Source organism: Coffea arabica, chromosome 9e (assembly GCF_036785885.1).
Source record: "Coffea arabica cultivar ET-39 chromosome 9e, Coffea Arabica ET-39 HiFi, whole genome shotgun sequence".
Classification (NCBI taxonomy): Eukaryota; Viridiplantae; Streptophyta; class Magnoliopsida; order Gentianales; family Rubiaceae; genus Coffea; species Coffea arabica.
The window spans coordinates 40855974-40871144 of record NC_092327.1 but is presented as its reverse complement, the minus strand read 5'-3'; the positions used below and the strand labels follow the sequence as shown (position 1 = coordinate 40871144).

At 37.9% G+C, this 15171-nt stretch overlaps 2 protein-coding genes across 2 annotated transcripts; one reads left to right on the top strand and one right to left on the bottom strand.

Annotated features, from left to right (window-relative positions):
* Window positions 1-1978: 1978 nt before the first annotated feature.
* LOC113709323 (lysine histidine transporter-like 8) lies at window positions 1979-5716 on the top strand. The gene is made up of 5 exons (XM_027232070.2): window positions 1979-2401; window positions 3573-3718; window positions 4059-4504; window positions 4685-4816; window positions 4990-5716. Exons 1-5 carry the CDS (start codon window positions 2016-2018, stop codon window positions 5476-5478), a joined length of 1599 nt encoding a protein of 532 aa, XP_027087871.1. The 5' UTR covers window positions 1979-2015; the 3' UTR covers window positions 5479-5716.
* A 2387-nt stretch (window positions 5717-8103) lies between these two features.
* LOC113709621 (uncharacterized) lies at window positions 8104-13828 on the bottom strand. Its single transcript, XM_027232416.2, has 3 exons — window positions 12937-13828; window positions 12467-12652; window positions 8104-8638 (listed from the first exon to the last, which is right to left on the bottom strand). Exons 1-3 carry the CDS (start codon window positions 13465-13467, stop codon window positions 8345-8347), a joined length of 1011 nt encoding a protein of 336 aa, XP_027088217.1. The 5' UTR covers window positions 13468-13828; the 3' UTR covers window positions 8104-8344.
* Between the last annotated feature and the right edge of the window lie 1343 nt (window positions 13829-15171).

The following is a 15171-nucleotide window of genomic DNA, read 5'->3' as shown; positions in this document are numbered from 1 at the left end:
TTCTCAACCTTGTCTCTCTTTCTTTAAATTAGATATGATGCAATATTATGAATTCCTTCTATTTTTCTCCTCCTTCCTTTTGATCCTCTTTGGTAGTTCTATATATCTTCAATTTGCTAAAAATTTTAAACACTCCATACTAGATAAGTATTAAATGTTTTCATATCGTTATAAACTATATCAACCCGTGAAAATGCATAATTTTTTATTTTTTTAATAACTTCAGACGGTAAGAGTTCTCTCTAACCAGTATACTGACTTTAGTGGTTGAAATACATAGGTTTCTAATTTATGAGTTTAAGAGTGAAGACCCTTTCCTTCCTTCTTCGCGGCCGTCAAATTTGATTCCACTCTTTTAAGTCTTTACCTGCCCAATAATGGAGAATAAAAAAAATTATATTCAAGCCATCATGCATGATTCTTATGTGGTGCCTTTTAATTAAATATATATTTATTTTCAGAATTTGAGGAATGCTATTCTCGTTATAATATGGAGTATTTTGTTTCCACATGTATGGTAGAACTTTCTTCAACATCGAAGAGAAAGTGCTTTCCGCATTAAGTAGGAGAAGAAAAAAAACAAACAAACAGGGACCTTCCGCGCACACAAATAAGTCATTGAATTTCTTTTCACGTTTCAGAACCACAGACTGGGGATGTACGCGAGTCGAGTCATAATCGAGTAGCTCGCGAGTAACTCGGTCAACGGCTTGGCTTGAACTCGAGTTGACCGAGTTCGAGCCGAGTCTCGAGCTACTCGATTGTCATTCGAGTCGAGTTTCGAGCCAATATTTTGAGGTTCGACGCTTGTCGAGCTACTCGTCGAGCCGGGAGTACTTAAATAATATATTTATAATTTAAATAATATATATGTATTATAATTATAAAATGACCATTATGGGTATAAGTTTTACGGAATTTACAATAAACTTTTCTTTATAATAAAATTTCATAATGGCAAAAAAGTAATAATATATTTATAAAAAGACCTAAAAAGAAAAAATGTCTAAAAAAGAGAAGAAAAGACGAAAGTGTGTCAAAAAACTTGATTAGGCTCGACTTGATAAGGCTTGACTAAAGATCGAGCCTTATCGAGTTTAAAGCGAGTTACTCGAGTCAAACTTCGAGTATCGATTTTTTGTACTCGATCAAGCTCGAGCCTAGGTATATTTGAGTCGAGTCAAGTTCGAGTATAGCAATACTCGAATTTAACTTGATTCGATTACATCCCTACCACAGACCCATAAAAAGGCCCCCAAAAGAAGAAACCACGAGAAAAAAAAGGACTTCGATTCTGAGGTGCTGATTTAACATGCACTTTCAAGAAATGTGATCCTGATTTTTTTTTTTTTTTTTTTTTTTTTTTTGCTTTCTATTCGTAGTGGGGATCAATTTCTATCGGGGTTTTAAAATTCGTGGAACTCGGTCTTCTCCTCCAATCTTTTTTTATTTCCCTTTTTCTTCCAATAAAAGAATGTTGATCTTCCAACATTCCTGCTTATATACGATTCCACGCCTGTTTGCGTATGCACAACTACGTCAGCGTGCTGAAGTCATATCCGTCCCCAGAGGAAGGAATATAAGGGAAAAACAAACAAAGCCCAAACGGGACTTCGATGTATACATTATTACGATTGGATGGATGACACGTAAATAGATTTTGAATTTTAAATCTAAATTTTGCACCTGTATTATATATCTAATAATCATATTAATATAAACACTGATAGTGACAATATATATAATATTAATCATGATTTATACCAACCCAAACAAAATTGTCTGCGACTTATTTTGCTGTCAGGTACATTTTTCTAGTACCTTTGGATCACCTAGTACAACAAACACATTTTTTAACGTACGTGCGTGGGAGTTGTGGATTTACTCTGGTCATGAGACTGTGGACAAGATGCATATTCTGCCTATATATATATATATATCTATATGTGTGTGTGTGTGTGTAGAAAGGAGAGGGCAAGGCACTGCAGGTGCTGCTGAAGATTGCCAGCATACATATGGGAGAAGTAATGGAAGTAGGTGGTCCGCAGAGGGCATCCTCATCAGCCCGAATAGTGCCAGTAGTCCACGATGAAGCTCCTCAACAACAATCCCCAGTTCCATTCAGCTCTAGGTCCACCCCGCTCGGGCTCCTGCTGCTGCAACAACATTCAAGTAGGGAAACATCAGATGAAGATTTCTGCCTTCCAACCAATACTACTGCTGCTATTCTCACAATTGACATTCCTGACAAATTCGGTAGCCACAAAGACCACCCTGATGATTGGCTACCCATTACTCAATCCAGACGTGGAAACGCCTTCACGGCTGCTTTTCATTTGCTATGTTCTGGAATCGGTATTCAAGCCCTACTACTTCCCGTTGCATTTGTGCCGCTCGGATGGTACGTACGTACGTAGCTTTTGATTTCATTTCTACCTCTCTCCAACCAATACAGTAAATACTACTCTCTACCAGAAGCCATTGGATTCCTATTCTTTACACATTATTTACAAAAATTTTATACAATCCATCTCAAACAAACACGTTTCACAATCACCTTTTTATTTTGTATACTTCATATCTAAAAAAAGTACTGCTACAATTAAAATTTTTTCTTTAAAATGCAATCCAAACGGATCAACAAACTCTCTCTCTCTCTCTCTATTTTTTTTTTTTTTGTGTTGGGTTTGGGGTTTTTTTTGTTGGGGGGGGGGGGTGTGGGGGTCTTTTTTCAATATATTTTTTAGTTATGATATCTTAGATACATTTAACTATTAGTACTCTTCAAAATTTTCTCAAGGCTAATCAAAGCCATTATTCCATCCGACTAGGAAGGAGTAATGTTTCACAAAACTAACAGTCTTAATTGCCCCTTCCTAGATAACGATTACACGTTTTAGCTTCATTCAGAAAAAGAATAAAATCCCTTGCTTGAGACGGTGAAGCCCACTGAAAGGGTGGACTGATGAGATTATCAACTGATATTCATTTTGTCCTCGATTGGTAGCGGCGTTAATTATTAATAGAGGTGTCAATCACAACTCAATTATATTGACTCACTCAGACTCGCCTATCAATAATCCGTTCAAACCGGTTTATTAATTTTGAATGGATCTAAATGAGTATCCAATTAAATCCATTAGTGACTAATGGGTTGATTCTGACTCACTTATTATCATCATTTAAAAATAATTATATATTAGAACTCAACTTTTAGTGAGTGTTAAGCCAATAAATTTGAATTTTTTTTTACCAATCTAATAACAATAAAATAACGTCATTTCTTGTTAAACAACATACAAAAAATAAAAATTTAAATAGAACTTTAAGTGACTTATAAATGGGCAATTGAATATACTTATACTTATTTATTAAATAGATATAAATGGATATAAATGAATGGGTACCCATATATTTAATTATTATATATAAATGAGTTGACTCAATTATAACCCGATCATCGATCCATTTTGACACCTCCTCTTATGAATATCAGTAATTACAATTTACGTACAGAAAACTAGTGTTGCATTTATGATTACGAATTTTGTTTGTGTCTGGATTGGGTGCAGGGCGTGGGGAACGCTGTGTTTGACACTAGTCTTCGCATGGCAGCTCTACACCACATGGCTTCTGGTCCATCTTCACGAACCAGGTCCGGCAGGAGCCGCCGGAACTCGCTGCAGCAGATACGTCGTCCTGTCAATTATAGCATTTGGTTAGTCTTCAAAGACCCAAAACATTGATTAATCCAATTAATTTCCCATTCCAGCCAAGCGAGCCATGCATGCCTGCTCCTTAAATATGTCCTCGAGTGCAGGGACCTGTGTAAAGGAAATCCTGTAAATTAGATATAGTACGATAAGATCTTGAATTGAAGAAAGATGTTAGAAATGACCACACGCCATATAAACATCACAAAATTTACCCAATTGATTGATATTTCTATGCCTCAAACAATTGTAAAACAAGCAGAGGATAGTAGTCCCCAGGGGAGCATGGCACCGAATCAAACCGAAAACACTGACATAAACAAGAGTTCCTCATCTCTTGATCAGGTCCAAAACTGGGGAAGCTGCTTGCGATATTTCCAACCATGTATCTCTCGGGTGGTACTTGCGTGGTGATCATAATCACAGGGGGAGGGATCATGGAGCTTTTGTATAAACTCATATGCGGAGATGACCCGAAATGCAGCTCAGATACAGTATTAACTGGGGCAGCATGGTTCTTTTTTGTATTCGTATGCTTGGCCATTTTGGTGTCCCAATTCTTCCCCAGCTTGCACTCCTTAGCTCCGGTCTCGCTGATCGGATCAATGGCACTTGCGACATATTTTTCCATGCTATGGACTCTTTCCATCAGAGAAGGTAGGCCCGGAGGTGTTTCGTATGAACCATCTAAAGCAGCTGCATCAGAAATGCCTCGAATTCGCGGTATCATCAATGCTCTTGGGATTATTGCTCTCACTTTCAAAGGTCACAATCTAATCCTTGAAATACAGGTAAAGACTGATGCATTAGGCTCCCCACTTTTACATGTTATGCGAGTGCAAGAATGTTGCGCTCTCCTATTTGATTACATTTTAAGTTCATACTGCTCCTGCTGTATATAATTCAACCAAAAGTCTGATGGACTTTAATTCACAAAGAGGCAGTTTCTGATGCTTATGATGCAACGACAGGGAACCATACCCACGGATCCACAACATCCATCTCGTCATGGGATGTGGAGAGGAGTGACTGCATCGTATTTACTAATTGCAGTGTTACTTTTTCCCCTGGCAATAGGAGGATATTGGGCTTATGGGAATATGGTAACTTCTACTACTCAGTAGTATTATTTAAATTCTTCACTTCATTGATCTCCCATTTTAGATTCTTAGACCCAATTATTATTCGACGATACGAGGGAAAAAAAAAAAAGAAGAAAACTTTATTATATTCACGAGTACTAAACTTGGGTGACCTGGTCTAAACACAATGGCAGATGCCAGCAAAGGGGATCCTAAATGCACTGTCTACATCATTGAAACACCAGAGGACGTCAAAATCTGTGATGGCCACGATATACGTGATAATGCTAGTGCACTTATTCAGCGCATTCCAAATCTATGGAATGCCAGTTTTCGACAACTTGGAGCGCATATACGTTAGCAAGAGAAACCAGGCATGCCCCAGATGGGTTCGCTCAGCCATAAGAGTCTTCTTCGGAGGATTGACATATTTCATAGCCATGGCCTTTCCCTTCCTCGGAAGTCTGGGGCCTTTCATTGGTGCAATCACGCTCCCCTTGACTCTGGCTTATCCCTGTTTCATGTGGCTTGCCATTAAGAAACCCAAAGTCTTGAGTTCAATGTGGTGTCTAAATTTTGGCCTTGGTTCTTTAGGCCTTGTAATGAGTTTTTTGTTAGCAGCTGCTGCATTGTGGAGTTTAGTGGTCGATGGTTTGGATGCCAATTTCTTTAAGCCCCATTGACACCATCAATTACCTCTTCTCAATGGAGTTATTTAGCAACCAAACAACCGCTGAAAACATCCTAAAATCGAGTGCTGGTTTCAGTGCATGACTATGTATGTGAATGATGCTTATATGTACTAGAATCAAGATACAAGTATACTTTTGTCATTGCTTCAAAAGGTTGCCGGCTATCAACTACGGGGTGTCGATAATATCTTTAACCTCGAAAACTTTGCCAAGGAATTGGCTCTACTAATTTACGGAAAGGCTCATCAGAAATCACAGCTTAAAGAAAGACTGCCACATCTAAGCCCCATTTTCCCAATTACCATTTTTTTTCCGGCAACGATAACAATTGTATAACCTAATCTATTATAGTCTATAGATGAGAGGGAGCCTAAAGAGGCTTGAGTTAGGGGCAAGCAGATATACGAACCTGACTAGATCAAGGGGTGCTATGACACCGCCCTTGGATTCTTTTCGCTGCGGGTGGGATTTTCCCAATTACTATTTGTTATTCAAAATTTGGCATATAACACCTCGTACACGTTGCATCGTTTCCATCTTGCATGACTGGCACAGTTCTACTTGACATCATTTCCATTTGGCATTGGCATAGTTCTACTTCACATCATGCATTATGCCCGTTGGTGTAGGTTCAGCCAGGATATTTTTACAAGTATAAACAATAGTATCCCAAGTGAAAGGGCATCCATCCAACCTCTACCATTTCAAGAGTCCAGTAAAAAAAACAGGATAATAACGCGAATGTTGCATGATTTGGAACTCAGTGTCACCACCTGATTCTCAGCTTGATGTCACACTAAAATCTCCGCAAAATGATACTTTACCACTTGCCCTAAATTATTGAGCTGCTTCTAGTCCCAGGAGGGCATTAGTAAATGCCATTTCTATAAAGTAACCACTTGAAATGCTACTTCACATCGTCCAAGTCATGGCATCAGAACCCCAGCCAAAGCTCTCAAACACAAAGCTCCTCAATTTGTGCAAGCCATCGGCTGTCTGTCCGAACTGACCATTCTTGGTTTGCTAAACTCCCCACAGACAATGGGCCTTTCTTCAATACTCTGTCCCTATTCTTGCACAGTCGTCCAAGGTTATCCGTACTCACCGTTGACATTATCCAAGGAAACTCGTTTCATACAAAACTAGTAGCCTTCTTTCCGGAACAGAAGCCCACTGAAAACAAACTTACATATGTTTTAATGCAAAACACACAAATGGATGTCATGGAGTAACACATTAATTATGTTTTAAACCTTGTTTTTTCTATTCTGCTGCCTCCGAGAACAGCTTTAACAACTTAAAATTGCTGTGTTGTGTTGCCTTTACCTCTACTATATAGTGCCAATCTTTACCATGGCATAACCAAATTCCTAAAACGGTTCCAAATTCTTCATCTTGATTATGGAGGAACAACAGGGCCCCCAACACCGTGGCTACAGCAATACCACAATGCCTCTCTCAGAAACAGACGACTGCAAATTAACTGATTTCATGGGAAAGAAGGGAGAGAAAGCCCATGAGGAGGTACCTGTGGTCCATCTTGAGATGGTAGACAAGCGCAAGGAAACAGACCTCAATGAAGCTAACTATGCGTTCATTTTCTTTCCTGAAATCTCAAGTAACATGTTGCCAGTGGTTGAGATAAGCAATTCAACTACTGATGAATATTTGACTGTCTGGTATTACACCAATGTGAATAGAGTCATTAATCAAGTTTTTAACAGTCCGTTGTGTCAATCCTAGTCTTCTGTTTGCTTGTATATCACTAAAAATCTGGTGTTCATTCTCAGTCTTCTGATGAGGAAGTGGAAGAAGATGGTGAAACGAAAAAGAGGAAGAAGAAGGGCCTAAAAGACAAGATCAAAGAAAAAATATCACGCACGACGGAAGAGGATTGCACCAATCCGAAGGATACATTTATTGCCGCCATGGAGGAAGGCTATACAGAGGAAGAAAATGGAGAAACAACCAACTCAGAAGAGAACAAAGGATTTCTGGAGAAGATCAAAGAAAAACTTTCCCCCCAGCACAAGAAGACTGAAGAGGTAACTGCAACTCCTGCTAACAAAGAACATACTCCAGGAGGTGAGATGAAAGAAAAGAAAGGTATTTTGGAAAAAATAAAGGAAAGGCTGCCTGGACACCACAAGACGGATGTTGAGCCGAAAGAGAAAGAGAACTAAGGAGGGTCCGGCAACGAACTCTGCCATAATCTATGAAATATGATTTCAATATCAATCTAAATAGGTTTCACTTCGTCGTCTTCTTTTGTGCTTCATAGTTTATCTTTGTTGTAGGATGCTATTGTGTTATTTGGGTGGTAGATTTCATGGTATGTCAATGTTTGGTCATTTAGACAGAATGGCAAAATGACTATGACATCAAGATGGCTCATGAGATGCACGGTAGTAACGATTCCCATTCTGTGCCAGGAAAATGATAATATCTGAAATACGACAGATTAGCAATAAGATACAGTTCAGACCAGCATCAGTCGATTCAAGTTTCTACCACATCTTGGTAAATCTCATAAAGAAGTATTATTTGAGAACGAAAAGATTTAATCACAAGAATGCTTTAGTAAATCCTAAAATAGCTGACCTCAAGCAGGAGACATCGCTAAGTATACTAGCAACTTGCATTAACAACGGCACCAAAAGAATACATTTAAACTTAATGTCAGAACATGTACTACAAGACTGAAGTAAGGTCACCAATTCCTCTGATACAAAGGTATCCTTCGTCAGTAGAGTCAATGCATATACATTCCAGCGAAAACTAAGAAAAGCAGATCTATGCTCCACTAATTTGTCAATCAATCCCCAAAAGAAATAATTGAAAAACATGAGCCCATCACCTATTTGTAAACACACTTATCGGAATTTGTAAGATTAACAGGCTTTCCAAGATGATTGCCTCTCAGAGTTACAGCACATATGATGCTTGTGTAAAACTTTGGCTTCACCAGCCTTCCCAAAACATAAGCCCTTGACCTCATTTTGAAAGTCAGGTTAAGGGGCACTGATGCACTCTCAAGGTGACCCTTGGCTCCGCTCAAAACTGACACTCCACCATAAAGAGGAACTTGGTAACCTTGAACGACAACCATTACTATTTGTTGGCTCTTTCTTGACTGATAAAACTTCTTCATCTGCTCAATCATTAATAGCCAACGAAAAAAAAAAGCCCAATGTTAAAAGTAGTAAAAGCTTTCTTTTGGTATGGAAAAACTGGTAGTAAATGGAAAGATGAAGTCAACGGGAATGGCAGTAGCAGAGGTGAAGCAAAGAGCAAGAGGAAGTAGAAGCAACAAGACAAATTAACAGAGAATAACAAAAGGAATCATCAGATAGAACTCTTGCATTTGCATCCTCTTTCTCTTTTACAGTTTACAAGAATTACCATGATGAAATTCTTTAAGAACCAGCTCCTTGGAGGTTTGATGTTGTATTAGTTGGTTGCACCTATTTAGGTGCTTTTTCAAGCAGTATAGTCAGCAACGAGCAAACAAAAAGCATTTGATCGGAACAGGTGCATTTGACAACAGAAATTTAGAGGAAGAAACTTCATTTTGGCAGAAAAGCAAACGCCATGACTGAAATTTATCTCTCAATAGAAGATTATAAAACTTGTACATCTGATACACGAGAACCATGGAATGTAGGGCATCAGAAATTAGTGGGTATGGAGTATTACTATGTAGGCAACGATCAAAACAGACCGGGAGAATTTCCTATACATTTACTGGCATAACATGGACTATTCCCTTACAATGGGAAATAAAGAAGCTTGTTTTCTTCCCTTGGCACCCTGAAGAGCAAGTAATGAAACTCATTCAAGGCAAGAGGAGCGTATGCAGTGATCATGAACATATTTACCTATAGTCGAAAGTTGAAATGAAGGTTCCAAGTTTCGTTGAACTAGAATCAACTTCTCTTCGAGCGTAACTATGATTATCATAACTTCCGAAAAAAAGAAGATACATTGGTGTTCCAAGTTTACCTCCATACTCTGCCTAAGGCCATATAACAGGTCATCCAAAGAAGCAAGAAGATATAGTTTGTTCTATTTGCATTTGAACATCATACTCTTCCTGATCACACAAATAGTTATCTAATTATTTACTTTTCAGCATGTAATGCTATTACTACACTGGTCACCTTCTTGTATCTCAGAGTTTAGGCTTCCTCCTTTTTCTCTATCCCCAACACAAACACACCCAAAAAACAAAACTTCAAAAATCACCAACAAATGAGTCAAAGTACCTAAAGATGGGGAAAAAACTTCGTTACAAAATTGGGGTTGCGTCTTCGGTAAATATGGTAGTCTCATGCAATCAAGCAAATAAGGTGGATGGAACTAGGATTGCAAACGAGTTGAGCCGAGTCGATCTTTGACCTAATCGAACCAAGAACTCGACGAGCTGACAATTTCGAGCTCGAGCTCAAGGTCGAAAAAAATAAAAAATAATTATTTTATTTTTTAAAAAATAAATAAAATAATATTTTTTTCTTAATAAATAATAAAATATTAAGGATATATATATAATTTTACTATTAAAATTAAAAAAATAAAAAATATATATATACTTAAAATAAAAAATAAAAAAAATATATACTTAAAACAAAATATATTCGCGAGTTAACGAGCTTAATATTTTGACCTCGAGTTCGATTTCGACTCGAGTCAGCTCGAACTCGACTCGAGCCACTCGCGAGCGGTTCGGTTCGTTTGCAATCCTAGAGGGAACCTAAGGCAGTTTCATTTTTAAAGGGAAATTTATTTAAGTCAGATTCAACTCCGATTTTTTTAATGAGGGTAATTTAGAAAGAGAAAAAAAATCACTAAATCCAACTTTATCTTTTAATATGGTATAATTAAAAAAAAAATTCTTTTGGAGAAAATTGTATGGTGGTAGGATGCGTAACAACCTGTATCCAACAGCTTCAAATCAAATGGAGCAAATAACAAGCAACTTGACAGCCAATGGAAGCATCCCCCATCCAAAACAAAGAACAACAAATATCCCACAATACAATTCGAGATGCTTCAAAATTCATTTAATACCTATTTTTAAAATCGTATAATACAGGATTCAAAATTCATTGGTTCATTAAATGAATTTTAAAAAGTTATCAGAGTTTGCATACTTTTAATTTGTAAAGTAAAGATATTCGAGTAGGAGTTAGAGTCCGGCTAATGCAACAAGCCAAACTTAAGCTCCAACTCGAAATAAATAATGCATATCTTAGAATTGAAACCGAGCTTGAACCAGATTTTAATCCACAACCAAAAACAAATGAGAATCGTAAGAGTTTGATGAAGCCAATTGGGGTCCAGCTAGTTCCTATGAAGTATGAACTCCAGGACCCAAAACCTTGTCCGGAGCTCGCTGGCTCTGTCATGTGCAGCCTTTTCTCTGCCCACAACAAAAATCACGGTGACCAAGAAGATGATATGATGACAGCCATCGTTTCTAGTGCATCAGAGTTCAAACAAAAACCAGCCAGGACCCCACCTAATGCATTACACTACAATCACATGAAGGGATAATTGAGGTTTCTGACTATTGCAGGAAGCTCCCTCCTAGTATAAAAAATTATACCTACCTTCCTTATGATTAGCATTTTAATTACAATATAGACCCGATATGCTAACTTTCTCCTCAAAAATCCTAAAATATTCCTTTTTTGTTACTTAGAAGGGGAAAAAACAAATTAATAAATTTCTTTCACATTGCAACTATTGTAAACGACATAACCACCACTTTAATGAACTTAATAAACTATTTTACCTTAATTCCCATATTCTTACAATTTTGACATCCTACTATTGCCGCTCCAAAGCTTCCCATGCAAATCAACTGTGATAATTAAAGTCTGCATTCAACGTAGTATTTAGCCTCTTTTTTTTTTTTACCTAAATTCAATGTTTAAATTGACCAATGTCACTATTCAACCTTGTTGTTACTAAAATACTATAATTTACCAAGAATATCAACACGGAGCAACCAAAAACAACACTAGAGACCACATCCCATGTCTCTAGGCAAATCTGATTATAATTTTTATATCTCAGAATTCTTTTTTACACAATTAGTATAATATCGTAACCGTATTTAATTCACATTTCCTTTTGAGCTATCATTTTTATTTTCTTGTATGTATTCTATATTACCACCATCTTTTTTACCTTCATTTAGTTTGACAACAAATATGATTCGACAACTTGTCATTTTGTAATTTCAATTTAATAATACTTATGAAAAAAAGAAAACAAAAAAAAGCGTGGGTGTTTATTTGCGAAAAAAGAGATGTGGAAGAAAGAAGGTAAGAGAAAGATTCGGAGAGATAGAACAAAAGTTTAGTTTGTGCAGCAGCAGTTATTTTAAAATAAAAGACTAGTTGTAATTGTAGAATTTTTTTTGTTTATAGAAATTATTTATAAGTGAAGGATATTATAGTCATTTTATTACATGAAAGGAGGTTAGTGTAATTATTCAAACCTGAAGGGAGGTGAGTGAAATTGTCAGAAACCTCCCCCTCCCGAGGTTTCTGAAATTATCCCTTACAAGAAAGGAAGTCTTGTGGACTACTCCCCTCCTTAATCCTTTGTTCAAAACAAAAAATATTTCATTACACTCTCAATTTCCATACAAGCTCAAGCTCAGTTGGGCTCCTTCCTTCCCCTCCAACCAAAAAATAGATGTGGGAGAAACAGCAGTGTAATGTGTGTGTGTGTACTACTGAACTGAGTCTTGGCACATTAATGACCCACCAACCCTAAGCCCAACTAAGAAGGACTAATTAATTCCACCCAACAAATTAAAAAAAAACTGAGAAAACTAGCCCAATTACTTAATTAAATTAAAGGAAGCTGAACTCTTGAAGAAAAGAAAATCACAGGCAGTTGATGTAGAAAGAAAGAAAATCAATGGGAGAAGGGGGAGGGGAGGATGGGGCTTTACCACTTTACTTACCAGACCAGAAGCAACCTTGAGGTCGTAATAGTAAAGTTGAAGAGGTGTGGCAGTGACGTGTACGCCGAAGAAAGTCGCTGGATTTCTGAAGAATATTTTCACTGTTGAATTCAAAGTCAACATATCCGTTGGTACCCCGGTCCTATCCATCCCTGCTTGTACGTTGAAATTCTCAAACACAATGTTCTGCACAGCAATTACAAACCACCACCGTAAAAATTCTCTAATCATCACTACTAATTAATAATCACAAACCCAATACCCCTTTTTTTTTTCTTTTTGATAAAGAAATAGCAAGGCCATAAATTAGGAAAAACAAAAAAAATATATGAAATTCACAATCCGGAACTCTTTAGCATGCAACTTTGTTGAGAGCCATACAGCTTTGTTGACATGGGAGAGAGGGACGAGGGAAGATAATGAGAGCAATGAATAAATGTTAAGGGGGTGGGGGTGATGTGATCCACCACCTTGACGACGGTTTTGGGGTGGTAAGAAGCACTTGCAGCCCAAAGAATCAATGAGAAGATGGTGAACAAAACCAGGAAGCAAAGGAGAAAGCAGAGAACGTAGAATTTGAGGTGGGCCTTGCTACCGTCCCACTCATCGTCATCAGGGTGGTGTTGGTCGTCATCGTCCTCCTTCTCGGCTTGGCGGTGGTCGTCGTCGTCGTCGAGGCGGCAGCTGGTCTGAATCCTCCTCCAGCCCAAAGCAGGAAATTTGGCAGAGAATCTGGAAGTAGAGGACTCGCGGGAGTGGTGGATGGGAGAGCAGTGATAATGGGGGTAATGGTAGTTGTAGTGGCAGTGGGGGTGAGCCGGGGAAGCAAAGGGGCTGGAGCCGTAAGACATTTTGTCCACGTCATTGTGGTGGTGGGAATGAGATGGGCTCTGCACGTAGTAAAGCGGCCTCCTCGGCGACCGGGGAGGCGTTGAGGCCTGATCTATACTCGTCACCTCCGAGTCCGATTTCACATGCATTGCCGCCCCCGTTTTTGACATTTTATCAGTTATCGCTCTCTGTTTTTTCTTTAGTACTAAGTGGAGTATATATGCAGATGCTTAGGCCCTTATTCGGCTTACTAAAAAACCATGAGGAGGAGGAGGAGGAGTAGTGTACATACATATGCGGAGGCAGAGGTGGTGGTTTCTGATATCTCTGGTCAATGGTCAGGGCTTATAAAGCTGTAATGAGATGATTGAGTGGGGAGAGAAATTTCCCCTTCCTCCATTATCATTTTTTCCTTTGGCCGGAAAAGGGTTGTCTCAAAAACAGGATGCGGTAATGAAATGCTGTTGTCGGGATTCGTGATGCTGTTGCAACTTGGTGCTTTGGTGGTTTGTGTGTTTTTCTCTATTTTTTTTTTGGGCGATTTTCGAGGTTTACCTCCGCTAAGTTGCGCCGGGGCGTCAAGTTCATGCTGTCTATAGTCTACACTCTACTCTGTTCTTGATTCTTACCTCTCTTTTTTTTTTTTTTTTTTTTTTACAATCGTCACTTGTATATTTTACTGCTGCTCTCATTTCTATTCTAACCTATTCTAAAAGCCTATTGGGATCAACGAAAATTAAACCACCATCTTACCTCTTGTGTTAGTAAGTACTTTCCAAACCCCCAGGCAGCTCAGTCGGTCACGCTTTCTTCTTTAGGGGCGTTGTCCGGCCTTGGGCAATCAAAATTCGAGTCTGCCTGGAGTTACCGTGTCCGGAGTAGAGTGGGGCCTCCTTTCCCGGACCGTAGGGGATTAGTCGGGCCCCGTAAGGATTGACCCGGACATCCTTGTGTCGACAAAAAAAAAAAAATACTTTCCAAGTTGTCCATTTCATTTCACTGCTTGCTATGGGTAATTTAAGCGGAGAAGCCTTTCCTTTTGTAATGTTCATTCCAATATTTTATTGGAATCCTATTCTCAAAAAAAATTTGGAAAAATTTTAAAAATGATTATAAATTATTTGAGATATTTTTACTGTAGTATTTTTTGTGATGTGATGTATGTGAAATAAAAAGATAATTGAAAAGATAAAAAGATATATTGAAAATTGTAATAGTGATATAAGTAAATATATTTGGACAAATAATCTCCTGACCAAACACAATAGTGTTTTGTTAGCCAAATCTGACCTATTCACAAAGAGAGACAACCCCTTGATTCTGTATTACCAAATCTAGGCACGAACATGATGGATTTGGCCAATAAGGCCAGATAAAAACAAACGGAAAGGACCCGGCCAATAGGACAAAATAAAAAATAAAACGAAGAAAGGCATTCCGGATTATAGTTTTAGAACGATTATACTGACAATCATTGTGGCTCGGCTAATTTCTTTATTTATTGCTGAAAAAAAAAATATCGCAAGAATATTGACCTGACAGGGACCGATATAAAACTATGCCTGTCGGACTTAATCAGCCCAGCAAACAAGGGAAAAATAATTTTTTTTTAAAATTGTTGGGCTGCCGGGCACAACTAGAAACCTTTCTAACATTCTACTGCCCCAGACGTACAATTAGCTTGCTTTCCAATATCAAATGGTCAAAGTTAGAAATTTTTATGGGATAATTTCAAAAACCTCCCTTGAGGTTTCTAATTGTTTCATTTAGCATCCTCAAACTTTAAAAAAAAAATCTCACTTGGTTCCCCAGTTTTAAACTTTTTGTAATATTTAAAATTCATTTCAGAATATAATATTAAAAATCTCATTTTG

Coding starts and splice junctions, on each gene's coding strand:
- LOC113709323 (XM_027232070.2), top strand. CDS start 2,016: ATGGGAGAAGTAATGGAAGTAGGTGGTCCGCAGAGGGCATCCTCATCA. Junction 2,402..3,572: donor GCATTTGTGCCGCTCGGATG/GTACGTACGTAC, acceptor GATTGGGTGCAG/GGCGTGGGGAACGCTGTGTT. Junction 3,719..4,058: donor CCTGTCAATTATAGCATTTG/GTTAGTCTTCAA, acceptor TCTCTTGATCAG/GTCCAAAACTGGGGAAGCTG.
- LOC113709621 (XM_027232416.2), bottom strand. CDS start 13,467: ATGTCAAAAACGGGGGCGGCAATGCATGTGAAATCGGACTCGGAGGTG. Junction 12,653..12,936: donor ACCCCAAAACCGTCGTCAAG/GTGGTGGATCAC, acceptor ATTGCTGTGCAG/AACATTGTGTTTGAGAATTT. Junction 8,639..12,466: donor TCAAGGTTGCTTCTGGTCTG/GTAAGTAAAGTG, acceptor ATGATTGAGCAG/ATGAAGAAGTTTTATCAGTC.